Source organism: Symphalangus syndactylus, chromosome 12 (assembly GCF_028878055.3).
Source record: "Symphalangus syndactylus isolate Jambi chromosome 12, NHGRI_mSymSyn1-v2.1_pri, whole genome shotgun sequence".
NCBI classification, from domain to species: domain Eukaryota; kingdom Metazoa; phylum Chordata; class Mammalia; order Primates; family Hylobatidae; genus Symphalangus; species Symphalangus syndactylus.
Window position 1 is genome coordinate 74,061,940 of NC_072441.2, and position 16,116 is coordinate 74,078,055.

The 16,116-nt window shown below is 43.8% G+C and overlaps 1 protein-coding gene across 1 annotated transcript; it reads right to left on the reverse strand.

Annotated features, from left to right (window-relative positions):
• Window positions 1-1,417: 1,417 nt before the first annotated feature.
• On the reverse strand, window positions 1,418-1,861 carry LOC134734225 (large ribosomal subunit protein eL31-like). The gene has a single exon (XM_063625996.1). It carries the CDS (start codon window positions 1,817-1,819, stop codon window positions 1,442-1,444), a length of 378 nt encoding a protein of 125 aa, XP_063482066.1. The 5' UTR covers window positions 1,820-1,861; the 3' UTR covers window positions 1,418-1,441.
• Between the last annotated feature and the right edge of the window lie 14,255 nt (window positions 1,862-16,116).

Here is a 16,116-nt window from a genome sequence, read left to right on the forward strand (position 1 = left end):
TCCTCTCTTCCTGTGGGTTTGAGTTTTACCTTGAAAGGGGCTGTCAGAACAGAAGTTTCAGGCAAGGGGCCAGAGCCCTGGGGACTTTCCTCAGGTGATGGTGATGGAAGAAGAGGCAAGGCAGGACAGGAATGCTCAGGTAAGAAAGACTATGCAGGTGCAGGGGCAGGAGGAGAAGGAGCAGTTGGAGGCGAAAGAGACAAAGCCTCCTCAATATTTCTCAGTTCAGAAAACGTGTCAGTTTACCTCCTTAAGCTTACTTCATCAGTGGAGGCAATTTTCTTAGTTCTTTTTTTTTTTTTTTTTTTTTTTTTTTTTTTTTTGAGATGGAGTCTCGCTCTACTGGCAGCTGGGAGTGCAGTGGTGTGCTCTCGGCTGGCTGCAACCTCCGCCTCCCGGATTCAATCAATTCTCCTGCCTCAGGCTCCTGAGAGTTGGGACTACAGGAGCCCGCCATCACGCCTGGCTAAGTTTTGTATTTTTAGTAGAGACGGGGTTTCACCATGTTGGCCAGGATGGTCTCCATCTCTTGACCTCAGGATCCGCCCGCCTCAGCCTCTCAAAGTGCCGGGATTACAGGCGTGAGCCACCACGCCCGGCGCAATTTTCTCAGTTCTTTCAGAAATTTTAGAAATTTCTAGGTCTCATTGGAAGTAAGTCTCCCATTTAATTTGTCTGGTCCTAAAACCAAATTTATCTTTTTTTTTTTTTTTCTTTCAGACAGAGTCTCACTCTGTTGCCCAGGCTGGAGTGCAGTGGCGCGATCTTGGCTCACTGCAACCTCTGCCTCCCAGGTTCAAGCAGTTCTTCTGCCTCAGCCTCCTGAGTAGCTGGGATTGCAGGAGCCCGCCACCATGCCCGGCTAATTTTTGTATTTTTAGTAGAGACAGGGTTTCACCATGTTGGCCAGGCTGATCTCGAACTCCTGACCTCCGGCTCCCAAAGTGCTGGGATTACAGGCGTGAGCCACCGAGTGCCCAGCGTAACCAACGTTATTAAACCATTCTAATTTCTCAAAAGAGTCACATTGATTTTTTAAAAAATAACGTAATGGGCCAGGTACGGTGGATCACGCCTGTAATCCCAGCACTTTGGGAAGCCGTAGCGGGCGGATCACGAGGTCAGGAGTTCGAGACCAGCCTGACCAACACGGTGAAACCCCGTGTCGACTAAAAATACAAAAATTAGCCGGGCGTGTTGGCGTGGGCCTGTAATCCCAGCTACTGAGGAGGCTGAGGCAGGAGAATTGCTTGAACCCGGGATGCAGAGGTTGCAGTGAGCCAAGATTGCACCACTGCACTCCAGACTAGGTGACAGAGTGAGACTCCGTCTCAAAATGAATACATACATAAATAAATAATAATGTAATGAACGTTTTCGTCGTTTACATATTTTTTTTTGCAATTTTATAACTTTATTCGATGCATCTGACGATCAGCGATTAGTTCTCATCCACATTGACTGTCTGTAAATTTTTGAAAGTGGCGACAGGTACATAGGTAACCAAAGTATATAGCTTATTTGGTGACTCTTCATCCTCATTACGTTTTCTGGACAGCCGCACACGGATTCGGTATGGGACATTCCTTATTCCTTTGGCCCAGACAGCTTTGTTGAGCCTGGTGTCAATGCGCACATCTGGAGTTCCCGTCTCCTTCATGGCAAATTTCCGAATCTCTTTGAGTGCCCGAGGGGCACGCTTCTTGAAGCCCACTCCATGGATGCGCTTGTGAATGTTGATGGTGTATTCTCGGGTTACCACTTCGTTGATGGCAGAACGGCCCTTTTTCTTCTCGCCACCCTTCTTTGCGGGAGCCATTCTGCCGGGTCCGAGTTGGAAAAAGCGTCGTTTACATATTAAATAGATGAAAGGGTGGCCTGCCCCTCCACGGACTTGTGGGCGTTTCTCGTTGGGTGGAACCAGAGACTTGAGAAAAGAAAGAGACACAGAGACAAAGTACAGAGAAAGAAAAGTGGGCCCAGGGAACCGGCGCTCAGCATACGGAGGACCCGCGCCGGCACCAGTCTCTGAGTTCCCTTGGCATTTATTGATGATTATTGGGCGTTTCTCGGAGAGGGGGATGTGGCAGGACAGTAGGGTAATAGTGGAGAGAGGGCCAGCACAAAAACATGTGAACAAATGTCTCTGCATCATAAACAAGGTAAAGAAAAAAGTGCTGTGCTTTTGATGTGCATATACATAAACATCTCAGTGCCTTAAGGAGCAGTATTGCTGCCAGCATGTCCCACCTCCAGCCCTAAGGCGGTTTTCTCCTATCTCAGTAGATGGAATATACAATCGGGTTTTACACCGAGACATTCCATTGCCCAGGGAGGAGCAGGAGACTGATGCCTTCCTCTTATCGCAACTGCAAAGAGGCCTTCCTTCCTCTTTTACTAATCCTCCTCAGCACAGACCCTTTACGGGTGTCGGGCTGGGGGACGGTCAGGTCTTTCCCTTCCCACGAGGCCATATTTCAGACTATCATATGGAGAGAAACCTTGGACAATACCTGGCTTTCCTTGGCAGAGATCCCTGTGGCCTTCCGCAGTGTATTGTGTCTCTGGGTACTTGAGATTGGGGAGTGGTGATGACTCCTAACAAACATGCTGCCTTCAAGCATTTGTTTAACAAGGCACATCCTGCACAGCCCTTAATCCATTTGACCTTGAGTGGACACAGCACATGTTTCAGGGAGCACAGGGTTGGGGGTAGGGTTACAGATTAACAGCATCTCAAGGCAGAATTTTTCTTAGTACAGACCAAAATGGAGTCTCTTATGTCTCCTTCTTTCTACACAGACACAGCAACTGTCTGATCTCTCTTTCTTTTCCTCACATTTCCCCCTTTTCTTTTCGACAAAACCACCATCGTCATCAGGGCTCATTCTGGATGGTCGCTGTCTCTTCAGAGCTGCTGGGTACACGTGCAGACTGACAACAGGCAGAACAGGCACACAAGGACTAATATGAAATTTATAATAGTAGTACTTCCGATGGTCTTAACCCAAGTGACAGGGTTAAGATTTGCGAGGCCATCAGTAACTCCTGCGATTGCCTCAGTTCCTGGTACCAAATTTAAATGGGCTTTTGATGCTTCAAAAATTTGGTCTTTCAATTTGGAAATGTCTAAAGTGAGATTATCTTCTCTTCCCCGTAGATAGCATCTAACCATGTCCCAGTGATGCTCAGACTCATTATAAACTTGGGGTGTAATACAAAAATCTGACGCATTCCAGTCACACTGTAACTGGAAAGGATGTTCTAAGCTCATGAGACTATCTCCCATCCAGATGGCAGTTTGTCTAAGATCATTAATTTGATTTGCCAACTTTTGATCAATACCAGATTGTGAATTCCACAATCTTGGAGAATTTGTTTGCCAATTTTTTTTTTTTTTTTTTTGAGACGGAGTCTCGCTCTGTCTCCCAGGCTGGAGTGCAGTGGCACGATCTCGGCTCACTGCAAGCTCCACCTCCCGGGTTCACGCCATTCTCCTGCTTCAGCCTCCCGAGTTGCTGGGACTACAGGCCTCCGCCACCACGCCCGGCTAATTTTTTTGTATTTTTGTAGAGACGGGGTTTCACCATGTTAGCCAGGATGGTCTCGATCTCCTGACCTCGTGATCTGCCCGCCTCGGCCTCCCCAAGTGCTGGGATTACAGGCGTGAGCCACCGTGCCTGGCCTTGCCAATCATTAACAAAGTTTACTGACTGAACAGAAGAGTGCAATGCAACTCCTGCCACAGCAGCTGTAGCTCTGACTACAATTAATCCCATAATCACTGCAATTAAAGTGAAAATGAATCTTTTGGATCTATTTAAAATGCCTTTTAATACTTCAGTCAAAATATGGATGGATGGCAAGGCCTCCCACGGTCGGTCCATGGACACAGGGATCCACAGGCCTTCTCTTGCTCTCACCAGCAGAATACGGTGCTGCCAATTAAAAGTCGCATCAATGCAAGTAAACAACCTGCAATTTTCACAGGTTATAATTTGAGAGTCTGGTTTAATAACTGTATTTCCTACAACTAGCATATCAGGGGGCTGTACACAACTTTGTAAAGGAACTGTTAGACTGGAATTTAAGTCGATCTCTTGTTTCTAAAGTTTGATTTCCAGACTAAATTCTGATGCGCTATGAGGCCACCGTAAGCCTCCATAATTCTGGATGTTCGGGACAAGAAACAGGACTTATTATGTTTTTGGTCTTTGGGTAGAGATTCCTTTTTCTCCCCATTCCGAAGGGTAGAAAGACTGTCATTTTTTATGCTTATGTTTGTCTAAACTTTCTGTTAAGTCACCATCAATAGCTGGACTAACTTGTGCATTGGGGCACGATTGGGTTTGTCCTGCGCAATTGTGGTAGAGTTGACCTCGAGGTGTCCAATCTATAGTAGTTCCAAGTTCATTGTTTTGTAATATCACCGCACTATTGGCCACATATTCTTCCCAAAGTAAAACTTCTGTGTTTTTTGATCCTCTGGGAATTTCCTTGGGGCAAGTTTTCCCTTTCGGTCTAAATTTTAATGATCTTTGATAAGAAAAGTCTTGTAAATAATTTACCTGTGGTCTGAGTGACATTCCGATTACCATGTGATAAGTAAATCTACTGGTGGGACTGACAGTAGCTACTTCTACCAGCCAATTTTGGATTGCAGGCATTAAACATCCCGGTGCTCTCCCTAGGCAAATAGGAGGATAACGATACCCAGTGGAAATAGTTATCATCCCTTCTTCCTCAGGTTTGGCAGGGCAACGATCATCTGTGGGGCCAGGTACCCATACACTATCATTAACATATACTTCAGTAGGATTATCCATCCATGTGACTGGTGTTTCCCTCTCCGTGGAGGCGCATTTCTTTGCATCTCCGATGGGTTCATTGTATAACTTCAAATGTCTAGTGGGTATCCAAACGGGAAGCTGATTTTCTCCTGGGAAACACAAGCCAAACCTCTCCCCCACGTTACCACCTTCCATATTTCCCATGTCTTATTTTTGTCGTCTTTCCACCAAATCAGTTTTCCTTCATGTGGGCTGTTCTTTTTACCAGTAAGATGTTGTTCTGCAGAAGCAGTAGTCTGATTTCTACAAATGTTTAAAAAATTTAAAGTATAGAGTGCTAGATTAAGTTGCATCTGAGGAGTGGTGCACTCCTTACTGTCTCCCCCTTCTTTTTGTTTAAGTAATTGAGTTTTGTCAGGCCTCTGAGCGCAAGCTAAGCCATCGTATCCCCTGTGACCTGCACGTACACATCCAGATGGCTGGTTCCTGCCTTAACCGATGACATTCCACCACAAAAGAAATGAAAGTGGCCTGTTCCTGCCTTAACTGATGACATTATCTTGTGAAATTCCTTCTCCTGGCTCATCCTGGCTCAAAAGCTCCCCTACTGAGCACCTTGTGACCCCCACTCCTGCCAGCCAGAGAACAACCCCCCTTTTTCCTTTACCTACCCAAATCGTACAAAACGGCCCCACCCCTGTCTCCCTTAGCTGACTGACTCTCTTTTCGGACTCAGCCCGCCTGCACCCAGGTGATTAAAAGCTTTATTGCTCACACAAAGCCTGTTTGGTGGTCTCTTCACACGGACGCGCATGAAAAGTTTTGAGTGTTCTATTAGTTCTTTCAACTATGGCCTGTCCTTGGGAATTATAGGGAATTCCTGTTGTATGTGAAATTTTCCAATGATTTAAGACATTTTGGAAAGCTTTACTACAGTACCCTGGTGCATTGTCAGCTTTAATTTTTTTCTGGAACTCCCATTACAGCAAAACAAGATAATGAATGTTTTTTAACATGGGAAGTACTTTCTCCTGTCTGGCAGGTTGCCCCTATGAAATGTGAATTAGTATCAACTGTTACATGGACATACGATAATCTTCCAGATGAAGGTACATGCGTGACACCCATTTGCCATAACGCATTAGGACACAGACCTCTGGGATTAACTCCTGCCTCTTGAGTGGGCTGGTGTACGACTTGACACTGGGTGCAATGTTGTACTACATCTTTTGCCTGTTTCCATGTGACATCAAATTCGTTTTTTGATCCTGCTGCATTTACATGAGTCAAAGCATGAAGTTCTTGTGCTTTTATGAATGCAGATGATACCAGTAAGTCAGCTTGTTCATTTGCTTTAATTAAAGGCCCTGGTAAAGTAGTGTGTGCTCGAATATGAGTAATATAAAATGGGAAATTTCTTTTTTTTTTTTTTTTTTTGAGACGGAGTCTCGCTGTCGCCCAGGCTGGAGTGCAGTGGCGCGAACTCGGCTCACTGCAAGCTCCGCCTCCCGGGTTCACGCCATCCTCCTGCCTCAGCCTCCCGAGTAGCTGGGACTCCAGGCGCCCGCCACCGCGCCCAGCTAATTTGTTGTATTTTTAGTAGAGACGGGGTTTCACCGTGGTCTCGATCTCCTGACCTCGTGATCCACCCGCCTCGGCCTCTCAAAGTGCTGGGATTACAGGCGTGAGCCACCGCGCCCGGCCTGGAAATTTCTTTTTCTTACAGTTTATTGTAATAAATTGAATAACTGGTTTAACTGATCATCCATGCTATATTTATTTATTTATTTATTTTTATTTTTATTTTTTTTTTTGAGACGGAGTCTCGCTGTCACCCAGGCTGGAGTGCAGTGGCGCGATCTCGGCTCACTGCAAGCTCTGCCTCCCGGGTTCACGCCATTCTCCTGCCTCAGCCTCCTGAGTAGTTGGGACTACAGGCGCCCACCACCACGCCCGGCTAATTTTTGTATTTTTAGTAGAGACGGGGGTTTCACCGTGTTAGCCAGGATGGTCTCGATCTCCTGACCTCGTGATCCGCCCGCCTCGGCCTCCCAAAGTGCTGGGATTACAGGCGTGAGCCACCGCGCCCGGCCATCCATGCTATATTTAATTAGAGCTGTCTCAACATCCCTTGTAGCCTGTACTACATATGCAGAATCTGATACAATATTGATAGGTTCATTAAAATCTTGTAACACTGTAATGACTGCGACCAACTCTGCTCTTTGAGCCGATTGATACTGAGTTTTGATTACTCGCTCTTTTGGCCCTGTGTAAGCCGCTTTTCCATTGCTGGGACCATCAGTAAATACTGTCAGAGCATTTTCTAGTAAAGGTTGATGTCGCGGGTGGAGCCAAGATGGCCGAATAGGAACAGCTCCGGTCTCCAGCTCCCAGCCCCAGCGACACAGAAGACGGGTGATTTCTGCATTTCTGCTTGAGGTACCGGTTTCATCTCACTAGGGAGTGCCTAACAGTGGGTGCAGGACAGTCGGTGAAGCGCACTGTGCGCGAGCCGAAACAGGGCGAGGCATTGCCTCACTCGGGAAGCGCAAGGGGTCAGGGAGTTCCCTTTCCTAGTCAAAGAAAGGGAAAACAGACGGCACCTGGAATATCGGGTCAGTCCCGTCCTAATACTGCGCTTTTCCAACGGGCCTGGAAAACGGCACACTAGGAGATTGTGTCCCGCACCTGGCTCGGAGGGTCCTATGCCCACAGAGTCTTGCTGATTGCTAGCACAGCAGTCTGAGATCACGCTGCAAGGCGGCAACGAGGCTGGGGGAGGGGCGCCCGCCATTGCCCAGGCTTGCTTAGGTAAACAAAGCAGCCAGGAAGCTCGAACTGGGTGGAGCCCACCACAGCTCAAGGAGGCCCGCCTGCCTCTGTAGGCTCCACCTCTGGGGGCAGGGCACAGACAACCAAAAACTCAGCGAGAACCTCCACAGCCTTAAATGTCCCTGTCTGACTGACAGCTTTGAAGAGAGTAGTGGTTCTCCCAGCACGCAGCTGGAGATCTGAGAACGGACAGACTGCCTCCTAAAGTGGGTCCCTCACCCCTGAGCCGCCTAACTGGGAGGCACCCCCCCAGTGGGACAGACTGACACCTCATTCAACCAGGTACTCCTCTGAGACAAAACTTTCAGAGGAACTATCAGACAGCTGAATTTGTGGTCTCACGAAAATCCGCTGTTCTGCAGCCACCGGTGCTGACACCCAGCCAAACAGGGTCTGGAGTGGACCTCTAGTAAACTCCAACAGACCTGCAGCTGAGGGTCTTGTCTGGTAGAAGGAAAATTAACAAACAGAAAGGACATCCACACCAAAAACCCATCTGTACATCACCATCATCGAAGACAAAAAGTAGACAAAACCACAAAGATGGGGAAAAAACAGACCAAAAAAACTGGAAACTCTAAAAAACAGAGCACCTCTCCTCCTCCAAAGGAACGCAGTTCCTCACCAGCAACGGAACAAAGCTGGATGGAGGATGACTTTGATGAGTTGGGAGAAGAAGGCTTCAGACGATCAAACTACTCTGAGCTACGAGAGGAAATTCAAAACAATAGCAAAGAAGTTAAAAACTTTGAAAAAAAATTAGAAGAATGGATAACTAGAATAACCAATGGAGAGAAGGGCTTAAAGGAGATGATGGAGCTGAAAACCAAGTTTCGAGAACTACGCGAAGAATGCAGAAGCCTCAGTAGCAGATGCGATCAACTGGAAGAAAGGGTATCGCTGATAGAAGATGAAATGAATGAAATGAAGAGAGAAGGGAAGTTTAGAGAAAAAAGAATAAAAAGAAATGAACAAAGCCTCCAAGAAATTTGGGACTATGTGAAAAGACCAAACCTACGTCTGATTGGTGTACCTGAAAATGATGGGGAGAATGGAACCAAGTTGGAAAACACTCTGCAAGATATTATCCAGGAGAACTTCCCCAATCTAGCAAGGCAGGCCAGCATTCAGATTCAGGAAATACAGAGAACGCCACAAAGATACTCCTCGAGAAGGGCAACTCCAAGACACATAATTGTCAGATTCACCAAAGTGGAAATGAAGGAAAAAATGTTAAGGGCAGCCAGAGAGAAAGGTCGGGTTACCCACAAAGGGAAGCCCATCAGACTAACAGCTGATCTCTCAGCAGAAACTCTACAAGCCAGAAGAGAGTGGGGGCCGATATTCAACATTCTTAAAGAAAAGAATTTTCAACCCAGAATTTCCTATCCCGCCAAACTAAGCTTCATAAGTCAAGGAGAAATAAAATACTTTACAGACAAGCAAACGCTGAGTGATTTTGTCACCACCAGGCCTGCCCTAAAAGAGCTCCTGAAGGAAGCACTAAACATGGAAAGGAACAACCGGTACCAGCCCCTGCAAAAACATGCCAAATTGTAAAGACCATCGAGGCTAGGAAGAAACTATAGCAACTAACGAGCAAAATAACCAACTAACATCATAATGACAGGATCAGATTCACACATAACAATATTCACGTTAAATGTAAATGGGCTAAATGCTCCAATCAAAAGACACAGACTGGCAAACTGGATAAGGAGTCAGGACCCATCAGTGTGCTGTATTCAGGAAACCCATCTCATGTGCAGAGACACACATAGACTCAAAATAAAGGGATGGAGGAAGATCTATCAAGCAACTGGAAAACAAAAAAAGGCAGGGGTTGCAATCCTAGTCTCTGATAAAATAGACTTTAAACCAACAAAGATCAAAAGAGACAAAGAAGGCCATTACATAATGGTAAAGGGATCAATTCAACAAGAAGAGCTAACTATCCTAAATATATATGCACCCAACACAGGAGCACCCAGATTCATAAAGCAAGTCCTCAGTGACCTACAAAGGGACTTAAACTCCCACACAATAATAATGGGAGATTTTAACACCCCACTGTCAGCATTAGACAGATCAACGAGACAGAAAGTTAACAAGGATATCCAGGAATTGAACTCAGCTCTACATAAAGTGGACCTAATAGACATCTACAGAACTCTGCACCCCAAATCAACAGAATATACATTTTTTTCAGCACCACACCACACCTATTCCAAAATTGACCACATAGTTGGAAGTAAAGCTCTTCTCAGCAAATGTAAAAGAACAGAGATTATAACAAACTGTCTCTCAGACCACAGTGCAATCAAACTAGAACTCAGGATTAAGAAACTCAGTCAAAACCGCTCAACTACATGGAAACTGAACAACCTGCTCCTGAATGACTATTGGGTACATAATGAAATGAAGGCAGAAATAAAGATGTTCTTTGAAACCAACGAGAACAAAGACACAACATACCAGAATCTCTGGGACACGTTCAAAGCAGTGTGTAGAGGGAAATTTATAGCACTAAATGCCCACAAGAGAAAGCAGGAAAGATCCAAAATTGACACCCTAACATCACAATTAAAAGAACTAGAAAAGCAAGAGCAAACACATTCAAAAGCTAGCAGAAGGCTAGAAATAACTAAAATCAGAGCAGAACTGAAGGAAATAGAGACACAAAAAACCCTTCAAAAAATTAATGAATCCAGGAGCTGGTTTTTTTGAAAAGATCAACAAAATTGATGGACCGCTAGCAAGACTAATAAAGAAGAAAAGAGAGAAGAATCAAATAGATGCAATAAAAAACGAAAAAGGGGATATCACCACCGATCCCACAGAAATACAATCTACCATCAGAGAATACTACAAACACCTCTATGCAAATAAACTAGAAAATCTGGAAGAAATGGATAAATTCCTCGACAAATACACCCTCCCAAGACTAAACCAGGAAGAAGTTGAATCTCTGAATAGACCAATAACAGGTTCTGAAATTGTGGCAATAATCAATAGCTTACCAACCAAAAAGAGTCCAGGACCTGATGGATTCACAGCTGAATTCTACCAGAGGTACAAGGAGGAACTGGTACCATTCCTTCTGAAACTATTCCAATCGATAGAAAAAGAGGGAATCCTCCCTAACACATTTTACGAAGCCAGCATCGTCCTGATACCAAAACCTGGCAGAGACATAACCAAAAAAGAGAATTTCAGACCAATATCCTTGATGAACATTGATGCAAAAATCCTCAATAAAATACTGGCAAACCGAATCCAGCAGCACATCAAAAAGCTTATCCACCATGATCAAGTGGGCTTCATCCCTGGGATGCAAGGCTGGTTCAACATACGCAAATCAATAAATGTAATCCAGCATATAAACAGAACCAAAGACAAAAACCACATGATTATCTCAATAGATGCAGAAAAGGCCTTTGACAAAATTCAACAACCCTTCATGCTAAAAACTCTCAATAAATTAGGTATTGATGGGACGTATCTCAAAATAATAAGAGCTATCTACAACAAACCCACAGCCAATATCATACTGAATGGGCAAAAACTGGAAGCATTCCCTCTGAAAACTGGCACAAGACAGGGATGCCCTCTCTCACCGCTACTATTCAACATAGTGCTGGAAGTTCTGGCCAGAGCAATCAGGCAGGAGAAGGAAATAAAGGGTATTCAATTAGGAAAAGAGGAAGTCAAATTGTCCCTGTTTGCAGATGACATGATTGTATATCTAGAAAACCCCATTGTCTCAGCCCAAAATCTCCTTAAGCTGATTAGCAACTTCAGCAAAGTCTCAGGATACAAAATTAATGTACAAAAATCACAAGCATTCTTGTACACCAATAACAGACAAACAGAGAGCCAAATCATGAGTGAACTCCCATTCACAATTGCTTCAAAGAGAACAAAATACCTAGGAATACAACTTACAAGGGATGTGAAGGACCTCTTCAAGGAGAACTACAAACCACTGCTCAATGAAATAAAAGAGGATACAAACAAATGGAAGAACATTCCATGCTCATGGGTTGGAAGAATCAATATCGTGAAAATGGCCATACTGCCCAAGGTAATTTATAGATTCAATGCCATCCCCATCAAGCTACCAATGACTTTCTTCACAGAATTGGAAAAAACTACTTTAAAGTTCATATGGAACCAAAAAAGAGCCCGCATCGCCAAGTCAATCCTAAGCCAAAAGAACAAAGCTGGAGGCATCACGCTACCTGACTTTAAACTCTACTACAAGGCTACAGTAACCAAAACAGCATGGTACTGGTACCACAACAGAGACATAGATCAATGGAACAGAACAGAGCCCTCAGAAATGATGCCGCATAGCTACAACTATCTGATCTTTGACAAACCTGACAAAAACAAGAAATGGGGAAAGGATTCCCTATTTAATAAATGGTGCTGGGAAAACTGGCTAGCCATATGTAGAAAGCTGAAACTGGATCCCTTCCTTACACCTTATACCAAAATTAATTCAAGATGGATTAAAGACTTATATGTTAGACCTAAAACCATTAAAATCCTACAAGAAAACCTAGGCAATACCATTCAGGACATAGGCGTGGGCAAGGACTTCATGTCTAAAACACCAAAAGCAATGGCAACAAAAGCCAAAATCGACAAATGGGATCTCATTAAACTAAAGAGCTTCTGCACAGCAAAAGAAACTATCATCAGAGTGAACAGGCAACCTACACAATGGGAGAAAATTTTTGCCACCTACTCATCTGACAAAGGGCTAATATCCAGAATCTACAATGAACTCAAACAAATTTACAAGAAAAAAACAAACAACCCCATCAAAAAGTGGGCAGAGGACATGAACAGACACTTCTCAAAAGAAGACATTTATGCAGCCAAAAAACACATGAAGAAATGCTCCTCATCACTGGCCATCAGAGAAATGCAAATCAAAACCACAATGAGATACCATCTCACACCAGTTAGAATGGCCATCATTAAAAAATCAGGAAACAACAGGTGCTGGAGAGGATGTGGAGAAATAGGAACACTTTTACACTGTTGGTGGGACTGTAAACTAGTTCAACCATTGTGGAAGTCAGTGTGGCGATTCCTCAGGGATCTCGAACTAGAAATACCATTTGACCCAGCCATCCCATTACTGGGTATATACCCAAAGGACTATAAATCATGCTGCTATAAAGACACATGCACACGTATGTTTATTGCGGCACTATTCACAATAGCAAAGAGTTGGAACCAACCCAAATGTCCAACAACGATAGACTGGATTAAGAAAATGTGGCACATATACACCATGGAATACTATGCAGCCATAAAAAATGATGAGTTCGCGTCCTTTGTAGGGACATGGATGAAACTGGAAAACATCATTCTCAGTAAACTATCGCAAGGACAAAAAACCAAACACCGCATGTTCTCACTCATAGGTGGGAATTGAACAATGAGAACTCACGGACACAGGAAGGGGAACATCACGCTCCGGGGACTGTTGTGGGGTGGGGGGAGGGGGGAGGGACAGCATTAGGAGATACACCTAATGCTAAATGACGAATTAATGGGTGCAGGAAATCAACATGGCACATGGATACATATGTAACAAACCTGCACATTGTGCACATGTACCCTAAAACCCTAAAGTATAATAAAAAAAAAAATAAAGATTTAATAAAAAATAAAAAAAAAAAAAAAAAAAAAAAAAAAAGGTTGATGTCTGGTAATTTTAGGTAAAATCCAAGTAGTCAATTTTAAAAACTGGAAGATTTTTGTTTTTGGGTAATGATTATCAACAATTCCCACAAAATTAGCAAGACCAATCTGCCATGCACCAGAATTGATAAAGGCTTGTCTAACTTGTTCCTTGGTTAAAGGGACAACTATTTTGTATGGGTCATTTCCACACAGTTTTATTATTTGTAATCTTGCCTGACCAATTAATGTAGATATTTGATCCAAGTACACTGTAAAAGTCTTAATTGTACTGTGAGGAAGGAATGACCACACCACAAGATCAGTATTTTGAACAATGATGCCTGCTGGAGAATGCGCAGTAGCAAAAACCAAAAGTTGGAGTGGGGCTGAGGGATCTATTCTATTTATTTTTGCTGGCTGAAGTTTTTCTTCCACTAATTTAATTTCTTTTGTTGCCTCTGGGGTTAATATTCTTTCACTATTGAAGTCTGAGTCTCCTCTTAAGATAGAGAACAAATTTGACATGGCATAAGAAGGAATGCCTAGAGTTGGCTGAATCCAATTAATATCGCCTAACAATTTTTGAAAATCATTTAATGTTTTTAATGTGTCTTTTCTTATTTCTATTTTTTTGTGGCTTAATTTTCCTATTTTCTAGCTGCATCCCTAAATAATGAAAAGGAGTAGAGGTTTGAATCTTATCAGATGCTATTGCCAGGCCTGCATTGGCAACCTCTGCTTGCAGAAATGTATAACATTCAATTAATCTGTCTCTCGTTTCTGCAGCACATAAAATATCGTCAACATAATGAATGATATAATGGCCTGAAAACTTGTCTCTAACTGGTTGAAGAGCTCAACCTACGGAAGTCCGACAAATGGTTGGACTATTAAGCATTCCCTGAGGTAACACTTTCCACTGAAACCTTCCTGAAGCAATCCTTTTTTACCATTAAATTAATTAATTGAAGGCCAGCCTTTTGGGATCATGGTCAGAGAGGGCAACCCGGGTTGGAGAGGCCCCATGGGTTGAATTACGGCATTTACGGCCCTAAAGTCAGTTAACATACGCCATTTGCCAGATTTTTTGCTGAATTACAAACACAGGAGAATTCCAAGGCGAGAATGAAGGCTCAATATGTCCCTTTCTAACTGTTGATTTGCTAATAAATGTAAAGCCTCCAGTTTTTGTTTTGGTAGTGGCCACTGATTTGCCCATACTGGTTTTTCTGTTTTCCAAGTTAATGGAATGGGTTTAGGAGGCTCTAGAGTGGCCGCCCCTAAAAAACATACCCTATTCCTTTTCTTTCTTGATTTCTTTCAGTCTCAATTGGGACTTTAATGTCATGTTCATTTTTTCCTAGTCCCTTTCCTGGTATATATCCTATCCTCGTCATGATTTTTTGACTCATGGGGCTGTATGATGCGAGCGGGCATAGTGATTTCCGCAGCCCATTGTTGTAATAAATCTCGACCCCCCCAGATTAACAGTAATTGAAGTAATCATTGGCTGAACAGTACTTTCTTGATTATCTGGCCCTAAACAATGTAAAATCATGTACTTTGATACACTTCTGAGGCTGTGCCTACGCTGACAAGTCCTGTAACAGCCTTTTGTTTAGCCAATTTTTTGGCCACTGATTTAAAGCAATGATAGAGACATCTGCTCCAGTGTCTACTAACCCTTCGAACTCTTTTCCTTGAATAATGGCCTTACACACAGGTCTGCTCTCTGAGACCCGACTTGCCCAATATGCAGGCTTTCCTGTCAGATTAGTGCTTCTAAACCCTCCTGTTCTTTTTATCTCACAGTTTCCAACTTTACTATAAGGCAGGAGTAATAATTGAGCAATTCTGTCTCCTGGACTGGCACTCCAAGGAACTGAAGGGCTAATGACCAATTGAATTCCGCCTTTATAGTCTGAGCCAACCACACCAGTATGAATTGAACTCCCTTTAGATTTAGACTTGATCTTCCTAAGATTTGTCCTACAGTCCCCTCAGGCAGTGGGCCACATACCCTTGTGGGGATTTTTTGTGGGGGCTCCCCTGGAAGCAGAGAGACTGCTTGTATAGTACATAAATCTACTGCTGCACTGCCACTTGTGGCAGGGGACAATTGTTGTATTGTGGTAACTGGCTCATTCCCTGAGGCACTTGGGACAGTGGGGGTTGTCGTCCCTGAAAACCCTGAGGAACAAAGGGCTGAATTGGGAATGCCCCAGTTTGTTGTGGGGCCCGAGGCTGGCCCCTCTGCTCGTTTCCCGACAATGGTTGCCCATTGCTATCAAATTTAGAAGGACTTTGGCTAGCCCGATGTTCTCCTTTCCTTACACCTTGGACATAAGTCAGGTGGCTCTTTACCTGTTGTCGTAGTAGCTTGAATAGTTATATTTTGTTTACTTGAGACTGGGCAATTCTTTTTAGATGACCAATTTGACCACAATTATAACATTTCCCTCCAAATTTTCTAACTTGTCCTCCTAAAGCAACTCCCGTTATTGCTTGAGCCATAAGCATAGCTTTATGCATAGCTCCTCTAATTCCATCACAGGCTTTTACATACTCTGAGATTACATCTGATCCTGCGGGAAACTTTCCTTTTAATGGCTTAATGGCTGATTGACACTCAGGATTGGGGTTTTCTTATGCCATCAACTCCACTATGACCTTACGGGCATTCTCATCGGCAATTGGCGTTTGAGCAACATCTTGGAGCCTTGCCACAAAATCAGGGTAGGGCTCTTTAGAGCCTTGTCTTATTGTATTGAATGAGGGGCAGGCGGTT

What these genes read in the sequence shown, in the direction of transcription:
- LOC134734225 (XM_063625996.1), bottom strand. Translation starts at nt 1,819, where the DNA reads ATGGCTCCCGCAAAGAAGGGTGGCGAGAAGAAAAAGGGCCGTTCTGCC.